This window comes from Sorex araneus, chromosome 10 (assembly GCF_027595985.1).
Source record: "Sorex araneus isolate mSorAra2 chromosome 10, mSorAra2.pri, whole genome shotgun sequence".
Lineage (NCBI taxonomy): Eukaryota > Metazoa > Chordata > Mammalia > Eulipotyphla > Soricidae > Sorex > Sorex araneus.
The window spans coordinates 29,944,385-29,967,184 of NC_073311.1; the positions used below are offsets into that span (position 1 = coordinate 29,944,385).

A 22,800-nucleotide genomic window follows, 5' to 3' on the forward strand; every position below is an offset into this window, starting at 1 on the left:
GGTTTTTAATTAGATGAATCTTAATTTTAAGTTCTAGTATTCAACACAACTTGTCTCACCTTGCTAAGGTACATCCTGGTGTTTATTGTTACTATCCTAAGTTGACTTCTTTATTTTTTAAATAGTATCTATACAGTTCTCCACATTATCCAAATTAAGTAATAAACGACTTGGATTTGAGTGTACGTCTATTTTTTAACTTTACTTAAAATATCTTTTTTTCTTTGTAGGCACTTTGTTTAATGACGTTACCATTTATACCTGCATCAAACCTTTTTTTTCCAGTTGGATTTGTTGTTGCTGAGCGAGTATTATATGTTCCTAGCATGGGGTTCTGTATTTTGGTAGCCCATGGATGGCAGAAAATATCAAACAAAAGGTGAATGAAATAGTTAATTTTAAAGGTGAATTAAAATTTTAATGCTTACAGACTGTGGAATTAGGATAACATTTAAGTATTTAAGATGTTTATTTCATTCTCTTTTGTAAGTCAAAATTTTAAATTATTATTCTTTTTATCTCATTGTGTGCAATTCAAGTTAGGGAAAACTCCATGCACCTACCTTATTCTATGTTCTTCCTACCTTTTGGTTTTACTTTTTTATTCTGGGGTACAAAAAACTTGTTTCAGACACAGATGGAAGCAAGAATATTAAGAATAAAGTTTTAAATGATCGTAACCACTGGCAGTAACTTTACATACATAAAAATATAATTCATAGAGTAAGCAATCTAATTCTTGCTATCAGTACTATATTTTTTCATAACCACTGTTCTAATTACTTTTAACAATAAGGGAACAAACAGGGACATTATTGATAAGAAGTGATTACTGTCTCTTCATTTTCCATTCATTCATCTTTAATTCACAAAATTCTGATTTCTTTCATCCTACTGTTCAACATATATATCAGATTGCTTCTTAGTAACAAATCTAAACAATTGATCTTATTTAAGATTTATTACCAATTCATCTGTTTAAAGCTTCCTCCTAGTTTTCTTTGATTTTATTCTTGCGGTTTCTTTTCTCATTCTTTTTTTTTCTGTACCTCTTAAATATTTTTATATGTTTTTATTTCTCATAATTTTTATTTTAGTCATTTTTCACACATTATGTATTTTCCCTTACCAAACCTTTTTTTTGAGTGCCTGTATTTCATATACAAAATGCCATGAAAAACCCTTTGTATTTGTTTTTACATTTAATCTTAATTCTCCTTAACTTTTTACAGATTTTAACAGTCAGTTTTTATACAGATTGCTAAAATTTTGCAAGATAACATAACTAATTGATGGAATTTACATCAGACTACTTTAAATGTCCATGTTCTTCTCTGATCCATGACATCCTTATCCTGATCAGGTGGCTCTATTAGATAGAGGACTTTAGTATTGAAATAGATTACAAGGATTATGAAAATATGAACAGCCTTTTATAGATATGGGAATTGAATACCAAATAAGCTTAAAGCCATATAAATGTGATTTGTATTTATTTTTACAGTAACTCCTAATAAACCCACTTTAAGATGAAAACTTATTTTCAGAATGTCATGATAATCTGTGGAATACTATGCAAACAAAATCTATTTAAATACAGCTAGGTATACTACAAAATGCAATTAAAAATACCATTTAAAATGGTCAAATTGTGAGTTACAACAGGAATATAAAAGTAAAAATCATTATCAGTTTTTTGTTAGTAAACCTAAATGAAGCTTTTTAAATAGAGGCAGATACTGTAATACTTACATAATAAAAGACTGAACTGGAAAACGGTTGATGGTTTACAAATGGGGCCTTTGGGCTGCTAACATCCCCTCTCTCTGCCACCCCTGCAATAGAAATTCTGTATAGCTTTTGATCCTCCAGAACCTAATTATGATAATTCTATGGTTGTACCATACGATTCTCTCATACCAAAATCTCTAGATGTTCAGTGCTCCAGTAGTTAGCATTTCATATCTTCAAGTTCCACATCTGCTGATACAACTGACAAAACATCCATGGTTAGTTGAATTCATAAATTGTGGAACCAGTAAAGTATATGTGGACTCCAATAATTCAAATCCATGTCATTCAAAGTAAATCTATGTTATTCCATGTTAATTGTATATTAAATTACTGGTTTTGTTTCCTGTGATGTTAAATGCTTACTGGAATAATTACTAGTTTCTAGAGTAAATTCACATGTGATTATTTAGGAAAAGTTAACCTAATTTTTAATTTTTGTTCTATTATAACTTTGCTAATATAGACAATGTTTTATATTTATTCCTATTTTCTCTAAACAGTGTATTAAAAAAGTTATCCTGGGTTTTCCTTTCTGTGGTGATATTTACTCATGCCTTAAAGACACTCCATAGAAACTGGGATTGGGAGTCTGAATATACATTGTTTATGTCAGCCTTGAAGGTAAAGTATGAGTCAGAATGACAGCAAACTATGTTTTCTCATTTACTCTTGATGAACTGTGTTTTGCAAAACTTAATAGGCAAATGCTCTAAGTAGTATTGTGTTTCTGCAGCATATGTGAATAATTCTTATATACTATTAGTTGTTAGAAACTCAAGTGCTAAAATATCCAAACAAGAATATTCCATTGGTTCTTAGGGTACTTGTTTATTTCACTTCTTAATGTCTGTGAAGTCAGATTAAGTATGACAGATTAAGTATGACAGACCATCTTACAGTTAGTGACCACATTCTGTTTTAAAGTTACTGACCTTTTTTGTTTGAATGCTGAAGAAAATAATAGCGGCAATTGATGTATCTTAGATTTAATGAAATAGAAATGATGGCAAAAAAAAAATAGTCCACCCACAATGTGGAAGATAACAAGTTGTTACAGTCTATAGAAGAAAAATTAAGTAGCAGAAAGTAAGTTTTTCTGAAAATTAGGGGTTTTCTACAATATTTTTGAGTTTTTTTTCCCTTGCCAATGAGCCTCCTAAAATCACTAAATTTTTTGCTTCCTTTTGGCCTTTTCTATGCTCTCCTTTCTTTTCATTGCATGCATTCGTTTTGGGATTTCTTTGTTTGGGTTTTGTTTTTGGACCACCCCCATTTGTGCTTAGGACTATGCTCGGTGATCCCTTCTGGCGAGACTTGTGAAACCGTGTGTGATTCCAGGTATTGAACCCCAGGTCAAATGTATGCAAGACAAACACCTTACGCACTGCATTGTCTAGGTTAACTGAATCATTGTCTAATTTGGGTAGTCTGACTTTTTTTTTTTTTTAATTTTATTGAATCACTGAGATAATTACAAGCTTTCATTGTTTGGGTTACAACCAAACATGATGACCTCTGAGTGTATGTATTACAAGCCATGATGCCCAAAAGTAGAGAGAGCATGGGGGATAGTCTGATTTCTTAATGATCAGTCACCTGACTCCGTAAGATCATACCACTTTACTCTTTACCTTAGCTTAGAGGTACTCAAACAAGTGAGGGCTTGCTTATTACCATACTTACTACCTCCCATTTCAAGCAGTAAAACTCCATTTTTCAAAAATTAGTACCTTTCTCCCAGGCAATGCAGAACCACAGCCCCAGGCATCTAGCCCAATCAGCTCCTTGTCTAGGAGTCACCTCTCTGGCAGATGCACTATGTCCATTTGTGAAGTTAAAAGCACAGATCAACTTACAGTTTTAATACAAGCATTATCATTTCTTTAGTTGACTACATAAATGGCTTTATTTGAGCCCCAAATAAATAATATTACACAATTTAGGCATTCTGATATTCAGATACTTTCTCCAAAGAGTACAAATATTGGAGCCTGAGAAAGTACAGCAGGTAGGCATGTACTTGCATGCAGCAGACCTGGGTTGATTATACCACATATGGTCCCCCCAAGTCCCACCAGGAGTGACCCCAGAGCATGTAGCCTGAGCTAAGCTCTGAGCACTGCCAGGCGTGGCCCCTTCACACAAAAAGAGAATACTCTAGAGTGGAGCTTTCAAATAAAATTCTCATTTCAGTGAATTCCTAGTAATTCTATTAAAAAGTGAAATTGGACTGCTAAGTTTTTAGTATGTTGGTATTGAAGGAGAGAGGATATTTAAAGGAAGTATGTTCATTTACTTCCTCATCCCTGACTCAGGATATCTCAGAAATATCCATCGGCCCAACAGTATCAGTAATACATAGTTGTGTGTGTATATTTTTTTCTGGAATAAAATGTGATTCTCCCTCCCCCAGTTTAGTTTAGCTATACTTAACCTAATTTTGTATTTAGTGTGTGTGTGATGTATATTGTATATATATACACATATAATGTCTAGTACAGTAATTTTAGTTAATATTCACTGTATTAAATAATTGAGATTTCTTTTCCTGTGACACCAACCTTGACAGTTTTCAAATCTGCTATAATTGTTAACTGTAGACATGCTGTTAGAACTAATAACTGGATGTTTGTACCTTTTGACCACCCTTACCTAGTCAGAGACATTTCCATGGAATGTTTTCTGTGTTTACCAAGGAAATATCTGTACAAATTGAAGTAGTACTTTAAATACATATCTCTTCCTATACTTTTTATTTAAGGTAAATAAAAATAATGCGAAATTGTGGAATAATGTTGGTCATGCTCTGGAAAATGAAAAGAACTTTGAGAGAGCTTTGAAATACTTCTTACAGGCTACCCACGTTCAGCCAGGTAAGCATTAATAAAACTGTTTAAATCACATTTTCTTTTTTAAACTTGATTCTGTTTGGAAAAAGAATGCATTTCATTTTCATGGTTTTGTCCAAGTAACTCAGTTCTTACAATGTTTGATGCTGACTTATTTTGAATTGAATTAAATGTAAGAGCTACTTCCATTAGACTGAGGACTTTATCTTAACATGCTATAGTTAGATGGTACTGAACAAACTAATTTGGTGGAATGATAAAAGTCTTGATAGAAAGAGTTAGGAGAGGAAGAATAATTGGAGACAAATCGTATTGAAAACTCTTTCAGAGGCTAGTGATAAGAATCCTACTGGGTGGGTCAAGGATGGTTTTTGATTAAAGATGGAGAAATGGGCTGGAGTGATAGCACAGTGGGTAGAGAGTTTGCCTTACACAAGGACAACCCAGGTTTGATTCCCAGCATCCCATATGGTCCCCTGAGCACCACCAGGAGTAATTCCTGAATTGCCGGGTGTGACCCAAAAAGTAAAGAAAAAAATTGGAGAAACAAAGCATGTGTAACTAAATTGTTGGAGGAACTTTAAGGAGGAAGCCGAATTTGTTATCTCCTTTTCGCTTGCTTTTGCTATTATGTTTATTGCTAGAAATATGTATGCTAGTTTGCTTTTAATATTGCTTAATAACTTTCCAACACACTTTTTTTTTCTTATTTTAGATGATATAGGTGCCCACATGAATGTAGGAAGAACTTACAAAAATTTAAATAGAACCAAAGAAGCAGAAGAATCTTACATGATGGCTAAGTCACTGATGCCTCAGGTAAGTTGCCAGAATTTATTACTATTGTGTCATGTTTTCCAGTTGTCCATATTAAGTAGAATTCTCTTAATTAAAATCTGTGTCTTCTGTTTATGGGACAAAAAGTAAAGTACTCTGTATGAAAAAAATCTCACACATGCTCAAGTGCAGGCTGTGTGAATCCCCACACCGCAGGGCTGTGTAAACTCCCTTTCAGGCTGTGTAAGCCCCTCATGAGCTGGGGGATTACACGTGGAAGGATGTTTGAGGGCTCTCTGGGTAGTTTTCTCGCCGCCCATGTTCAGTGCTCTCAAGCCGCTTCTCCACCCAGGAAGGCTTGTTGCCTTGGGTGGACAAAGGAAGAATGAGGGACAAGCTGGTTGCTGATTAGTTGCCGTTTATTCAATCTTTCATCTCTCCCAGCTTTCTCTGTGTGTGTCTGTGTCTCTGTCTAACTACACAATTCTTCCTTCCCGCTGTATCTGTCTCTTCTGGCTGTCTCTCTGCTTTCTCTGTAACTGTCTCTCCTTCAATCCCCCTGCAGCAACCTTCAATCAATCCCTCGATCCATCCATTCAACCCTTTCTCCCTGAAGCTGCTCTTTTTATCCTCTCACCATGCCTCCCCAAAAATGCCTCCCGACAGGAATCATGATCAAAAATGTTTTTCCAGACTTCCAGACCACCTGTAGCCCACAAGGGCAAAACAGCCCTTAAGGTGTGTTTCTCCTCTTCTTAGACCAGCAGCTTAATTAACACCTTTGATTCTGCTTCCTAATATTTACCATTCTGTACAGATACAGAAATAGACACTTTAGGCCTATAGGGTGACTGTCCTGTGAACATCTCACTATAGACTCAGACTACAGTGCTCGGCCGGATCAATCATTCCTAACACTAGCAGAGTCCAATCTAGTTATTACTTTTGGATCATGACAGAATCTGTTCACGACCGTGCTCTTAACTTACAGTGAAGCATTATGGCACTTTGGCCAGGCCCATCTCAATGCCAGGGTAGCTTATAGTTCACTACCTGTCCTGGGTCCATGCAGTCCCTCGTCGGGACCTTGCTTTGGGGAATCTAGGAACTAAGGGCAACTGAGGCTTAAGTAGCGAGAGCAGATATCCAGGAGGTATATTATCAGGAGTCAATCAACTCCCAAGCCACAAGCTTGTCTTTTTAACTGATTCCTGTATCCATACAAAAAGCAAGTGCTGTGAAATAACTAACCATGCAGTGGACATTAAGGAGAAGAGAAAGACAATATTTACAAGTCAGGTCTGGTCAGGAGACAAAGGTAATTAACAGGTTGGGGGGCAGTCAAGAAGCACAAGTTCCCAGCGGCCAGGGAGGAAGGGCAAACCAACGTTATCCTACAGTACTCAAGTAACCATACGATTATAAGGCATATGAAGAATTACATTTAATGCCAGAACGATAGTACAGCTGGATAGGGTCCTTTCTTTGCATAAGGCTGACCCAGATTCAGTCCCTAGCACCCCCATGGTTCCCTTAGCCTGACAGGAGTGATCACTGAGTTCAAAGAGTAAACCTGAGCCCTGCCAGGTGTGCCCTTCCCCCAAAAAAATAATTATAGAATTTAAAGTAGGAGGGTCTTTTTTGCTAGTGGGAAGTCACAAAAACTTTCATAGTAAATAAAAAATCTTTATGAGGATCAGAGAGATAGTTCAATGGGCTGGAATATATGCTTTGCGTACTGGGGTCCTAGACTTGATTCCTGACCCTGCATGGACCCCTGAGTACCCCTGGGAGTGACTCTGAGCACAGACTTGAGTGATGTGTGGCGTGGCCTCTTCATTTCCAAAGCAAAAATCATATTGAACATAACTTATCCTTATTGAAAGTTGAGACGTATGCATTATATATAAATTTGGCTTAACAGATTTAATATAAGTTATTACAGTTTATTTTTTTCCTTCACCAGACAACTGTTGAAACTGAAATAGACTAGTCACAACTAAAAAAATTTTTTTTTGCTTTTTTTTTGGGGGGGTCACACCCAGCGATGCTCAGGGGTTACTCCTAGCTTTGCACTCAGGAATTACTCCTGGCAGTGCTTGGGGGACCATATGGGATGCCGGGGATCGAACCCAGGTCAGCCGCGTGCAAGGCAAACGCCCTACCCGCTGTGCTATTGCTCCGGCCCCAGAATTTTTTTTTTTTTTTGACAACATGAAAGTTGACTTTGTATAACATAATATCCTCCTGAGGGAAAGAATCTGTATTATAGGTCTGATAAAACCATACCATGAAACCTTTCCCTTTACAGATTCTGACCTATAAACTTTGTAAAATGATACATAAAAATGACTAAGAGGGCCAGGAAAATAGTACAGCAGATATCGTGCTTGCCTTGTCTGTGGCTGACCCAGGTTCCATCACCAGCCCCATCAAGAGGGATTGCTGACTACAGAGCCAGGAGTAATACCTGATGGTGCTTGTGGGACAAAACCCCAGGTTTCAAATCCTAGGCTTATGCAAAGCATGACCTGTATCCCTTTGAGCTATCTCCCTAATCCTGCTTTTACATATTTGTCATTTATTTTAGTATGGCAGTGAAACTAGTAGCACTGCACTGTAGCACTGTCGTCCCGTTGTTTATCAATTTGCTCGAACAGGCACCAGTAATGTGTCCATTGTGAGACTTATTACTGTTTTTGGCATATCAAATATGCCTCGGGTATCTTGCCAGGTTCTGCCGTGCAGGTGGGATATTCTCTGTAGTTTGCCAGGCTCTCCGAGAGGGATGGAGGAATCGAAACCCAGCCAGCCGTGTGTAAGGCAAACGCCCTACCCACTGTGCTAGCGCTCCAATTATTTTCATTTTTATTTCTTTTGGAATTTGAGCCATGCTCTGCAGTGTTCAGGGTTCAAAGATTCTCCTTAATCTTTGCTTAGGGATCATTTTCGTGGTGCTCAAGAGACCATATGCAGTGCTGGGGATTTAATAGCAGTCAACTGTTTACAGCAAGCATTTTATCCCCTATATTATCTATCTGGCCCTCTATATTTTAATGGACCTCTAGGAAGGAAAAGTTTTTAATTCTGTGCTGAAATAATCAGATTATTAAAATGACTTTTTTTCTGAACAGATTATTCCTGGTAAAAAATATGCAGCCAGAATTGCCCCTAACCACTTAAATGTATATATCAATCTGGCAAACCTCATCCGTGCAAATGAGTCTCGATTAGAAGAAGCAGATCAGCTGTACCGGCAAGCAATAAGCATGAGACCTGACTTCAAACAGGCTTACATTAGCAGGTATTTAGTTTGCTTTAGGTATCATCATAGAAGGTTGAAACTATAATTGCATGCATGATACACCTATCTTAACTATATTAGCTTTGTTTTTCTTTTACTCATCTTAATTGTTAACCAGGAAGATAGGAAGCACATTCAATACTAATATTTAATTGATTGAATTTGAAAGCTACAAAGAACATATAATAGCACCTTTAACTTTTTTATGAAAGGTATAGAAAAGATGCCATACTTTCATCTACTTTATACAAATTAGTTTTTTCAAAATTAATTTTTAAGACATTGTAATGTTTTCTAAATTTGGGTTGTTTTAAACTTTCTAACCTTAATTTCCAAGGCCTAAGAAATTCTTTTGCAGTTTATTGAGAAATAATTAATAGGCATCACTTTCGGATTTATAGCTTGATGGTCTAATATACATTTATTAAGACATAATACCACAGAAGTTTTATCTTAACACTCGGGTATTTTATATGTATATATATTTTAAAGAAGAAGAAGCAAAATTTTCTCTTTGTTGTGAAAGTTCTTAAGATTTACTCTCATAACAACTTCCTGTATGTTCTAGCAGTGTTAGAGCATTTGTAGGAATCATGTTGTACATTACTTTGAAGTATTATTTTACGTTGGAACTTTTTTTTTTCCTTTTGGCAGAGGTAGCAGGGACCTCCCAGCAAGTGCACAGGGGGTCTCCAGACCCCGTTCCTAGCAGTACTCAACCAGTAGAGCCAGATGGTTTGATGACAGGGCCTGAGAATGTGGAGCTACAGGGGCTCTGTGGTGCTGAGGTGCCGGGAGTGCTCAGAGTGCCAAGTGTGCCCGTATTCATACTCAGGCCCCCAGTAAAGGCAAATACTTGCCCTTCTTAATTATCCTGTGGCCCCTTGTTCTTGCTTTTGGCCACTTTCCTTCAGTTCCATCTTCACCACTCTCCATCTTTGGTAACCACAAATCTAATCTCTTTTATTTTTTGGTTTGGAGATCACACCCACTAGTGCGTTCAAGGTTATGATCAGGATCATTCCTGGCCAGGCTCAGAGACCATTTGTGGTGTGGGAGTCTGCCTGGCTCTGTGCTCAGGAGTAATCCCTGGCAGTGTTCATTCAGGGGTTGGCCACATGCAAGACAAGAACCTTACATCATAAACTATCTTTCTCCTCACGTGCAGATATAATTTTGAATGTGTGTGTATGTGTGTGTTGGCCACATGCAAGACAAGAACCTTACATCATATACTATCTTTCTCCTCATGTGCAGATATTTTGAATTAGTGTGTGTGTGTGTGTGTGTGTGTGTGTGTGTGTGTGTGTTTCAAAGATTTTCCAATAAGAACAATTGCTAGTTCTATTGTTCTATTTTTAAGCCTTCAGCCTTCGTGCTGTCTTCCGTAGTGGTGGTTGGACCAATTTATAATCTCTAGGGTTCCTTTTTCTCTACGTTCTCAACATTTGTTATATTACATCTTCTTGATCATGACTATTCTCACAGGGATGAGGTGTTAACTATGTTTTGAATTCGTAGCTCCTTAATGACTTGCAGTGTTAAGCAAATTTCATGTGCCTATTGGCCTTTAATATGTATTATTTGGGAAAATGTTCATTTAATAGCCTAAATGAAAAGATTAAAGGAGAGCAATAAGTATATAGAAAAGCTTAAAACTTGTGGAAAATAGTATCTGTAATCTCTTATTGTAGTGATGGACACTTCAGTTGTTTGATTGTTTTTAACCTTTTTTTTTTTCCCACAGAGGAGAATTGCTTTTAAAAATGAATAAACCTCTCAAAGCAAAAGAAGCATATCTTAAAGCACTTGAATTGGACAGAAGCAATGCAGATCTTTGGTACAATTTGGCAATTGTTTATATTGAACTTAAAGAACCAAATGAAGCCCTAAGAAATTTCAATCATGCTTTAGAACTAAATCCAAAGCATAAACTAGCATTATTTAATTCTGCTATATTAATGCAAGAATCAGGTATGTTTGTTCAAAATTTTCTGATTTAATTGTAGATTGTGGCATAATAAAGTCTTATACATAGCAAATGTTTCATAAACCTTTCATCAAAATTACACACTTTGATAATACAAGTGAATAGTTCTAATATGTGTTGGAATGTTTTTAGGAAGTCTTTTTTTTTTTTTAAAGGAAAATCAAAACTTAATGGTTTCAATTTGTATCCAGTTCCATTGTTTCTGAGATACCAATTTATTGCCTATATTTTATATCTGATTTCAAAAAATAAGTCAGGATCTCTACTATAAAAACATTTCAGTACTCCATTAAGAGATAGATTATAATCCACATTCTTGTGCATTTTATTATTTTATTCTATCTTCATTCTTCTATTTTTTGGTAGTTGCAGTATTTGAGCTACACTAGCAGTTCTGAGATCACTCCTGCAGGGCAAGTGCCTTATTCCCTGTGCTATCTTTCTGCCCTCATATTATCCCAATTTTTATTTTTTTAAAAATATATTTATGAAAATGTGTAAATCTGTATCTGTACCCTCATGGTGACTCACTAATTAAAGAATTAAATAAAAAATAAATAAATATTAAAAAAAATTTAAAAACTAGTCATTTGTCTATGGCCACACCACTGTGAACGCACCTGATCTTATCTGATCTAGGGAAGCTAAAATAAACTAGTAATTTATGGGTTAATATGAAAAATATATATATATTTATATATTTTAGTTAATTTAGTTGCCAAAAATTAGTCATAAAGTTGCATTATTTTAGCACTAAAGAGAAACTTTCAGTTTACTTTTGTCACCTAGACATTTAGCTTATTAGAGATTTAAGGACCAATCTGAAAATTGCTCCTCATAATTACGGCTAGGTCAGTAACTAAGGTAAGAACTTAAACATGACTTTTGGATTTTCAGTTATTTTTCTCATATTTTCAAATAATAGAAAGTTTCTTCCTCCTTATTTGAAAAGCATAAATTTAAGGAAGATATTTTTTAAAGTTAACGTTTGAAATTGTGAAAGATTTCTATTGCCCAACACAAGATGTTACCCTCAGGTTTGTAGCTGTGGAACTTGACCTTTTGTTGGTGGGGGAAGGGGGATGGTTGTTGGAGGGTGGTGCATAGGAACAATAGAAATAATCTCAAATACGTGTTATCTTAATTCTTATAATGTGCTGCTTTGCATTGTAAATAGCTTGATCAGTGCATAAAGCCACAATGCTCATTTTCTTTTTCATGTCTTATTTTTTCCTATTGCTCCAAGTTATATTCTAAATTATAAGGAAATACTTCTCTCATTGGGTTTTGCGTTACTGTTACTGCTTTTAAAAAAAAGAAAATAGGCTGTTGTTTCTGTATTTCAAGTACTTTTCCTGTGAAACTTTTAAGTTTTATTGCTTTCTGACTAGGTACGCCATAACAGTTGTTTTAATTCTATCTTTTGGTGGGAGGGTGGGGGAAAGGTAATGTGACCAGACAAGTGCTTTGATCCTCAGAGTTTCTAACAATATGGTTTTTGTTTAAAAAAATTTACAAGGTGATGCTAAATTCAGACCTGAAGCTAGAAAACGACTCCTAAGCTATATAAATGAAGAACCACAAGATGCAAACGGTTATTTCAATCTGGGAATGCTTGCCATGGATGACAAAAAGGACACTGAAGCAGAGATGTGGATGAAAAAAGCCATAAAATTGCAAGCTGATTTCAGAAGTGCTTTGTTTAATCTGGCTCTCCTATATTCTCAAACTTCAAAGGAATTAATGGCTTTACCAATTTTGGAAGAGTTACTCAGATACTATCCTGATCATATCAAAGGTCTTATTTTAAAGGGAGACATTTTGATGAATCAAAAGAAAGATATATCTGGGGCCAAAAAATGTTTTGAAAAGATTTTAGAGATGGATCCAAGCAATGTGCAAGGAAAACACAATCTTTGTGTTGTTTATTTTGAAGAAAAGGACCTGCTAAAAGCTGAAAGATGCCTGGTTGAAACATTGGCGTTGGCACCACATGAAGAATATATTCAGCGCCATTTGAATATAGTCAGGGATAAGATTTCTTCAGCTAGTTTTGTAGAACAGCAGGTACTCCCAGCTGAAGAGACTTCAGGTGCAGCTGGAGACCAAACCCCCTCTGAAAATCATGTAAAAGAAATCAAAAGTGATTCCAGATCTACACAGACCATAAAAACAAATGATAATAAAAGTCAACCTAAATCCCAGAAACAATTAGTAAAAAATACAGACAAAGAGACCCCTCAGAAGACAACAAAAGACATAAAAGAAATTGAGAAAAAAAGAGTTGCTGCTTTAAAAAGACTGGAAGAGATTGAACGTATTTTAAATGGTGAATAGCATTATGCTTCATTTCTTCATGTGACTTTTCTTTTCGAAGAACTTCTGTCTGTATCATGTGGTTTCTTATAATGGAAGCTTTAAAAAATAACAAGGACATATAACAGTGTTCTGAGATGTGTCTGTGTCGTTCAAAGTAAGATTTCCATTAATGACCTCTCACCTCACGATATGGACTACATAAGATCATGGTGGATTTAGAAAAAAATATTAAACGTGGGTGGCAAATTTATCATTTTTACTACAGATGAAATAATCGTCCAGCAGAATTATCTGTTCTGGATTAAAAATAATCTGAGACCTGAATGACTTTGGGACAATTCCAATTTGCACTAGTATATTTGTGGATTTTCTTTATTAGCTAAATCCATTTTTTCCTTCACCTATTGGAATCTGTCTGTAGATTGAAAGTACTAATTGAGCACATTGTTTTCCCTCCAGTCACCTTCTGTTTAACCATCAGACTTTCTTTGCACTATAAAGGATTTGTGGCTTCCTTTATTGTATTTTGTTGGGGCACCAGTCCCCAGGAGGTTTTGGACTAGACCCAGAGGTGTCCAGAGTGCTACCCAGCTCTGCTCAGGGCTGTTCCTAGCATTGCTTGGGGGACCATGTGGTGTGCACATAAGGCAAGCACCTTAACCCCTTTACCATCTCTCCTACCCATTGTTGGTTTTTAGAAGGATGCCAGATGAAATATTTTTAGATCATGTGACATATTAGCTTAAGAATATTTTTTCATAATTGTTTTCTTCCCACTAAAATGAATTTTAAACCAAGTAAAGTTTTAGATATATACATGTATATATATATACACATATATTTCTAATGGTGCTCATATATACTGTATTTTCTTTTCCATACTGAAAGTTTTACAGCATGAACCATGTATTCATAACTATTTTTGACTTTTTTTTTCTCCAAACTGATCATGTTTCTTAGGGTCATAGTTATAACAAGTCCCAATAACTTTATTTAAACTTTTCAGTGAAAACAGTTTTGCTTTTGTCTTAATGTTATCTCTTTTGTGTTAAAACACAATTTTAAATGTCTCCACATGACACCTTTTAGTCTTAGATATCTTAAGTGATTGATTTAAGTTCTGCTTAATTGAAAAGAAAATAATGTAACAGTTTCTTTTTAAACACTAAGTTCTTATTTTATGATGGCATATATTTTTATTAAATATTTATTTTGACTACTGAGCTTTCATAAAAATTATAATGCAACTTAATTCCATCAGACTTAAATGTAGAGAATAAGTTGCTGTTGCATTTTCCATTATGTGCAGTTAATTATGTTAACCAAAATTCAGTCATTCATTGCCTAATGTAAAGAGTATTAAATTAGTTTTAGCAAACAAACCTGAGAACTGTTAGATTGAAAAGTAAATACAAATCAGATACTTTCATGAGTTGAAGTATATTTTAAATGAGTGTTTAATACTTAATAAAGTTGGTTATAATTTAAAATGTTAAAGCTCAAGCTCTCATCCTGGGGATAGTAACAAATTTCAGATTATGTGGCAAAAACTGTTCTATTCCTTTGAGATCACTAATTTCAAGTTTTGTGTTTCAAAAACCATATTCCTGAAACTTATTGTAAGAAATGTTTTATGAATAGTCACAGAAAACACTATGTTAAAGAACTACTCTTACTAGATTCCCTGAGGATCTGCCTTAAATTATTTTTCAGGCAATTTAAAGCAAGCACTGACACCAAAGGGAATTTACTTTTGATCTAGGAAATTCTGTTTAGCATTAAAGCAATACCGAGTTTTCTTCTTAAATCATGACTTTGTAACTTCAGATATAAGGTGGAAATACCTCATGTAACTCGACTTGAAAAATGGAATCCCTGTGTTCATATTTTCTACCCATATGTCTATAAGTTTCTGAGTTTGATCTGTTACCGTGTCAAGTTGAGGATAGTTAGAAAAGCAGGAAGAAATCTCTAAAGACATCAAACCATAATAAAGGATTTTAGTAATATTTCGATAGTTTTCTATAGAGCTGTGAAAGATAAAGGGTATATTATAGGAAAAGAATCATCTTTAAAAACATACTGCTCATATATTTGAATTTTTATAATTATTTCAATCAAGTACTGTGTAAATAATTATTTTCCCTAGCCAGTGTTTCTCAGTGCTTCATTTTAGAATTATTCAGAGTCCTAATATGGACACCAGTTCACAATGAAATTAGTGTTTTGAGTTCTTGGGAGGATTCTGATTTGTTAATCAGGATTAAAGAACACAATTGTAAAATATTTAAGAAAATCTTACCTCGTCTATGTTAATTTCTCTAATAATATGATCCTGCGAAGTTTTTCCATTTTAAGTTCCATTTTAAAGATTACGTTCTTCTGACCATGCGTATTAGGTTCCATCAAGCTAGCTAGTGTGCAATATAGCTATTCTCTTTAAATTTTTAATATGGCCATAAGATAGCTCAGTGGGCTGGAGTGCATGCTCTGCATGCAGGAGACCCATATTTAAGCCCTCTCATCACGTGATCTCCCAAGTACTTATCAGAGCAACCTTTTTTCCCCCCACCCCCCGCCAATAGCCAGAAATAGCCCCTTGGCACTACTGGATAAAAGAACTAGTTGCATTCTTACTCAAGCTTTTAAGGTGAAAATATATATATATATATACTTTTTCTTTTGGAACTGCCTTTTGGGAGAAATGAAGGATGAGGATATTTAAGCACATTTCACTAATATATTCAGAGTTGTGAGCATCTGTAATTTTTAAACTGTTTTACAGAAGAATGTATTCCCAGGGAGTTCTAAAAAAGCTTTGACAATCCAGGGTGAGGGGTGGGGCAATTATGTTGCTTCTTCACTGATTCTTAAAGAAGAATTCACTTTTTCATGTTGCTTTTATACCTATTTTCTTATTACGTTCAAAATTAGGAATTTTACAGTTACTTTAATAGACAATTTTCTGAAGTTGATGACTTGAAGAAAAATATGTTTGCAATTTGTTTTGCAATTTTCTGTTTACCTTTATGTAAATATTCAGTATGTGAATTACACAGTCTAATAAAGCCTCATGTCTTTCCATCACATCTAATTTGATTCGAGTTCACTTTACAGAATGCTTCATTAAAGATGCTTTAATGAAAAATAAGGAACTATATAGATTTGTATGTCAGAATATACTTCAGAAATTCATATATTTCTCATATTTATTTTTTTAAAATCCTAAGTGTCCGCATGAGTAACTGGTTTTAAATGACTCTCCTAAAATATTTAGTATCTTTGTTCAAATTGTAACCTGTTGGAAGCAGTCAACCATCTCTTGGTTAGGACTCATGAGGAAATAGATTTAAAACTGTGCATTTTATATTCTATGGTGTCCTTGTGTACCATATTTCTAAATATTCACTATCAAATTGATTTTTTTAAAGCCTGAATTGCCTTTTAGTGTCAAAATGAAAAATAATGTATCTAAATAAACGTCTTCCCCACAATGAAAGAAGAGCTGGTATGTTGTTTTATCGGCAGCTATCTGAGAAAAGCATGTGTTAAGTTAGATCTTCTAGTGAGACATTTTCAACCCTGAGTAGCAAATTAAGATGAGGGAGTTGAACTTAAATGTGGAATTCTGTACATATACAACCACTGAAAGTCCGAGGTGAATAACTTCATGGATTAAGTTACGTATCTTCGAAGTTCAAATCCTGCAGCTGTTCTTAGTAGTAAACTAAGGGGAAGGTCTATAACTCTTATTTCCTCAATGTCTTCATCTTCAGGTTGGGTGTTTCCTCATCAAGACAGTAGATGCTTTGTACATACAAAATATATTACTAAAATAGATTATATTCTTAAATTGCTTAGGACCCTTGTTGGCAAATAGTAAATAATGTGTATTAATGTAAGTGCTAGGATTAGGCTATCCTTTGGTGCATGTGATTTGACAGTTGTGTTATATCAATTATGGTCATAATAACAGACTAGTAATATGATATAGATGTCTATTTCAGGGCATGTAACCCGAGGAGAACACAGGTAGCCTGAAATAAAACATCACTTATATTTTTTGAAAATGTAATAGATGACACAAATGAGAACTCCAACTGAGACACTTTAAAGTAATACTGCTATGCCTTTTGCAGTTCATTGTGATAACTGTTGGCATATAAATAGGACATAAGTGCTTAGATGTCTCAGAAGACTAATCTCAAACAAATTGGTCTTACTTTCTTGACATTTCTATGATTACCGACAGATGGCATGCTTACCACAATTTAGTATTTAGAGTCTTAACTTGGTGCCAAAAAAAGAGATGTATCTTATTAAACATCTCAACATCAATTTTATGTAAACTTCTTTGTGTGATTATAAACAATAAATGGAAGTACTGAGGAATGTTTGATTCCTCTACCATTCTGCCTAAGCAAAGAATGGCCACAAAAATTCGTTCTAATTACAAGAGCCATTAACCAGAGCTCTGTGTGGGAGGCGGTGTTCATTTCTTTTAGTGTTTAATAATGTTACAATAGCATTGACTTCTAAGGTTTTGGTGTATCTATACTTTTAGCACCAGCACTTGTTTCCACTCTTTTTTTTTTTTTTTCATTCTGGGTCACACAGCGATGCACAGGGGTTACTCCTGGCTCATGCACTCAGGAATTACTCCTGGTAGTGCTTGGGGGACCATATGGGATGCTGGGAATCAAACCCGGGTCGGCCACTTGCAAGGCAAACACCCTACCCGCTGTACTATCACTTCAGCCCCTTTTTTGATAAATGTCCTCATGCTGTGACAATATTTTATTGGTTTTTTTTTTTTTTTTGCATTTCCCTGATATGTGACAACACATTTTCATATACCTACAAGTTGTCCTCTTTGGGGAAGTATCTTCAATTCATCTCCTCCAATTTTGTGATGGGTTAATTGGTTTTTTATTGAGCTTTGTAAATGTTTATGTGTCTTGGGTATTCAGTGACTGTTTTCTTCCATTAAGTACAGTCTTTTTTAGCCCAAGTACCGTTTTGCCATACAGAACCTTTTTAATCTGTTAAAGTCACATTTGTTTGTTTTTGTTTTTGTTATCATTGCCAATGACATTAAATCGACGACGTCATTGCCTGTGTGTTTTGCCCATTTCTGTCATTGTATTTTATGGATTCTACTCTGTAGTTTGAAGTTACTTCCTAATTTCCCCCTCTGATGTCTGGCTAGCAACAAATCACTAGCTACAACCGAAATGGTTCCTTTTCCCCACTCTTCTAATCCTTGTAGACAAACTGCGCTCTCTGTCTCTCTCTCTCTCTGTCTGTCTCTCTGTCTCACACACACACACACACACACACACACACACACACATACACACATCATTTGACCTCTTCATCAGACATCATCATCTCAAGCATGCCCCAAAGCCCCTGAGCATTCTTGACCACCCACAGTTGGCAAGGGATGCTGAAAGCACCAGGGATTGGGGGAAGGGCTAAGACCCCTCTCATCAATTCTCATCTAACCAGGGAATTTGTTGGGCTATCCTGGTGGGGGGTGCTTGGAAAGGTGTACCCAGTGATAACTCAGGTGATCATGTTGACCAGACATCAAATCAGAGTTGATACATATAAGGGATGAATATATATATATATATATATATACACACACACCTTAACCCCTCTGCATAGTCCGATTTCAGACCTGCCTCCGCCATTCCTTACACTAGTAAATTTCCCAATTTCCCCTTAGAGGGATCTGCATTTCAGATTTTCCTGGGATATCAGGGGTTTGTGTCTCCTGTAACACATTTTAGCTGAGGTAAGGTAATGGATTTAAGTCCAGAATAAAAGTTGCTTTCTACATAGTCCTTTTATCAGCTCCATACCAGCCCATGGTTAGGTCTGTATTTAGCTTGAGTGGCTAAAATACCCAGTGAATGAAACTCTAATTTGTTTTATCTATTAACAGCTAGCAAGACTTTGAGGAATGGAGCAGATAGGCAGATTGGTTAGGGCATATAGTTCTGCTTACAAAGGCACGGCAGTAGGGCGTTCGCCTTGCACGCCGCTGACTTGGGTTCAATTCCTCCATCCCTCTCAGAGAGCCCTTCGAGCTACCAAGAGTATCTCACCCACACAGCAGAGCCTGGCAAACTACCTGTGACGTATTTGATATGCCAAAAACAGTAACAAGTCTCACAATGGAGTCGTTGAGCAAATGGATGACAGTGACAGTGACAGCACAAAGGTGAAGGGAACATTCTACCCAGGGAGAATAAACACAAGAGGAAGGAGACCAAATAGGATATCAACCCACATAGAAACAATAATAAATTTTGTCCAAACAATTGTGGGGCTCTCTTTGCCCTCTCTCAAATTCTTTATCTCCAGCTTGCATCATCTTTAGAAAAAGTAGCTACCAAAATTTAAAGTGGATTCATACTTTGCACCAAGAAAATTGTGTTATTGGCAAAAGTGTGTTGTATGTTTCCACATTCATCACTAACATATCAAATAGTTACAGTAAGAGTTTAAGTTTACATGTAATAATTGTGATGAGTTATTTTGCAGAAATATTGTAAGAACGTAATTATTTAGATGCCACACTAGTTTACCAAGGAACTACATTTCAGTCATGTAATTGCAATTCATTCATGCTTGTCACAAGATATGATAATGGTTATATATCAACCATAGTTTTATGTTTTCACCTTTCCCAGTGTAATACTAGAAAAAAAATGTATCTGGATGTTTTGGAATTCTTTAAGCACGCAACATAATATTAGTTCTCTTGACTAAGTAGATTTAAAGATGTATCCCACTAAAGGAACTGTGAACTGAACAGATTGATAATTTAAACTGAGTGCTGTGCAAATTAATGAGATCTTGAGTGTTGTGAGTTTGGAAATTAGAGGCGGGGAGTGTTTTCTGTGGGTCATAGTTAAAATTTATTATTTAACCTATATCATGGGGAAAGAGGGTAGATGAATAGTTATTTCCCAGGTTATTTGCTATTCAATACTAATTCACCCAGTTCTTCTTACAGCCATTTGGAGATTGAGGGATGTACCAGTGGAAAGAAGCATAGGATCTAAGATGAACTAATTAAGAATATTCAACAATCCCCTTGATGTAGCCATTTGTAGCTGAATTCAGGAATCTGTATATGTGTTGAAAATCAGAATTAGTAGGGTGTGGGAACTTCCCCAAAATCTCTTTTTCCATTATATGTGAAGTCATTTAATTCTTTGGTTAGGAGAGCATAATGAGCAGAAATTAATATTAAAAAAAATTGTGTCCAGAGCTCCAGAGGCAGTATTGCATGTAAGTGCTTACCTTTCATTACCTTTCATACTATTGGCCTGAGTTTGATCCCACAGTTCCTCATACGGTCCCCCGAGCCCACCAAGGATGATCACAGTGCAGAGCTATGAGTAAGTTCTAAATTTTTAAGTAGATAATGGACCAAACATGATGACCTCTCAGTGTCTGTGTTGCAAGCCATAATGCCCAAAAGTAGAGAGAGAGTATGGGGAATATTGTTTGCCATGGAGGCAGGGAAAAGGTGGGAAAGGCAGGGGTATAGCCGGGATATCAGTGGTGGGGAATGTGCACTGGTGGTGGGATGAGTGCTTGATCATTGTAAGATTGTAACCCAAACATGAAAGCTTGTAACTATATCACGGTGATTCAATAATTTTTTTTTAAATTCTAAATTTTTAAAAACTGTCCAAATAACATGGTTTAAGTCTCCCACCCAGATGCACTACAAGCCCCAAATTGGATTTTTACGTATAGCAATTAACATTTTTGTTCATAAATTCTTTTGAATTGGTTTTCCAGTCACATAAGTTGAATAGCAACACATTTAAAACATTCAAATGTATTTTGGACATTTTGTAATCCAAGAAAATCTTTTTTCAATGCAATATTTTGTTTGTCAAGAGTCAGTTTGACAGTAATTAAAGAGAAATGAGAAACTGGAACTGATTACGGCCACAGCAGGAGCACATACCAGGAATTTCTTTTCTCACATTCTGGGTTTTATTATTATATTTTTTGAAAATTTACAAACACAAAAAACTGAAGTTTAACAAGTTTTTTTTTTTTTTAAATCTTGCATGATCTTTGTCTGAGATGATCTCCTACTACTTCCTCTTACTCATCTGCTGCATTTCCACCAAATTCCTTGCTGAGCTCCCATCCCAGCATCTTTTCTCTTACCATTGTCTGCCTAGAATATTCTTTCAAAAGTGTGGGTTCCTGAACCTTTAGAATTTTTTCCTCAAACAAATTGAATCCAAACACAATGAAAAACTGAAGAAAGGGTAAGGTTAAATATCTGTGAAGAAATAAAAAACTGACCATAGGTCAGAACTTAGTAAATGAAAAACCAGTTCTCAAAAGAGGATTAAAAAAAAAAAAAATGTAGGGTCTAGAGCGATAGCACAGCAAGTAGGGAGTTTACCTTGCATGTGGCCGACCCGGGTTGGATTCCCAGCATCCCATATGGTCCCCTGAGCACCACCAGGAGTAATTCCTGAGTGCAGAGCCAGGAATAACCCCTGTGTATTGCCGGGTGTAACTCCCCCCCCCAAAACAAAAGCAAAAAAAAAAATGTAAGTGGTCAGGGAGAGAGTACAGTGAATAAGGCACTTAATTTGCATGCAGCTGATCTTGATTGGATCCATGACACTACATAATGCCCCTTGGACTATGTATTCAACACACCTATAGGCCATTGCCTTCTTAAAATTATGGGCTCAGTATCAGCATATAAAAGGACAGATTGTCCAGATTTCAGGAAGAGTAATAAGGATAAGGATAATAAGGATAAGGAAAATAATAAGGATAATAATCACTATCACAGTATCACTGTCATCCCATTGCTCAACGATTTGATCAAGCAGGCACTCATAATGTCTCCATTGGGAGATTTGTTACTGTTTTTGGCATAACGAATATGCCACAGGTAGCTTGTCAGCCTCTGCCGTGCGGGAGAGATACTCTCGGTAGCTTGCCGGGCTCTCTGAGTGGGACAGAGGAATTGAACCCTGGCCAGCCTCGTACAAGACAAATGCCCTACCCACTGTGCTATCGCTTTCAGCGTTCTGTGGTCAAAGATAATAATAAGGATAATAATATGGATAATAAGGACAGCACTGTCATCCCATTGTTCATCGATTTGCTTGAGCGGCACCAGTAATGTCTCCATTGTGAGACTTGTTACAGTTTTTGGCATATTGAATATGCCATGGGTAGCTTGCCAGGCTCTGCCATGCGGGCGGGATACTCTCAGTAGCTTGCCAGGCTCTCTGAGAGAGACGGAGGAATCAAACTCTGGTTGGCCGCATGCAAGGCAAACGCCCTACCTGCTGTGCTATCGCTCCAGTCCAAGGATAAGAATAAGGATAATAAGACTATGATTCTTTGTTTTCATTTGAAGGCCACATCCAGCAGCATGCAGGAGCTATTCCTGGCTCTGAAGTTCTTAGGAGTGACCACTGGCAGTGCCAAGAGGACCGACCATATGTGGTGTCAGGGACTCAAATCCAAATCACAGCCATCAGGGTGACATACAAGGAAATTGCCTTTTACTTCCTGTACTATCTCTCCAGCATGACATTAGTTCCTTTTTTACAAAGGACGAAAGATTTTAAGTATTAAGCACTTGACAAAATGTGCACCCATACAATGAAGCCCCTTTTGAAAAGCAGGTTAGATATGGGTAGATAAGTTTGTGAGTGACATGACTCTCCCCCAGCCTGTTGAGTTTCCCAGTG

General features: G+C 36.1%; 1 protein-coding gene across 1 annotated transcript in view; it reads left to right on the plus strand.

Annotated features, from left to right (window-relative positions):
• Window positions 1-13,160, plus strand: part of TMTC3 (transmembrane O-mannosyltransferase targeting cadherins 3) — a 42,343-nt gene extending 29,183 nt beyond the window's left edge. Inside the window, exons 8-14 of the mRNA XM_004602720.2 lie at window positions 231-379; window positions 2,295-2,415; window positions 4,556-4,667; window positions 5,359-5,462; window positions 8,555-8,724; window positions 10,472-10,698; window positions 12,234-13,160. Coding sequence (XP_004602777.2) covers window positions 231-379; window positions 2,295-2,415; window positions 4,556-4,667; window positions 5,359-5,462; window positions 8,555-8,724; window positions 10,472-10,698; window positions 12,234-13,051 — 1,701 coding nt within the window. The 3' untranslated portion in view covers window positions 13,052-13,160. The remainder of the gene's footprint in view (window positions 1-230; window positions 380-2,294; window positions 2,416-4,555; window positions 4,668-5,358; window positions 5,463-8,554; window positions 8,725-10,471; window positions 10,699-12,233) is intronic.
• Window positions 13,161-22,800: the final 9,640 nt, after the last annotated feature.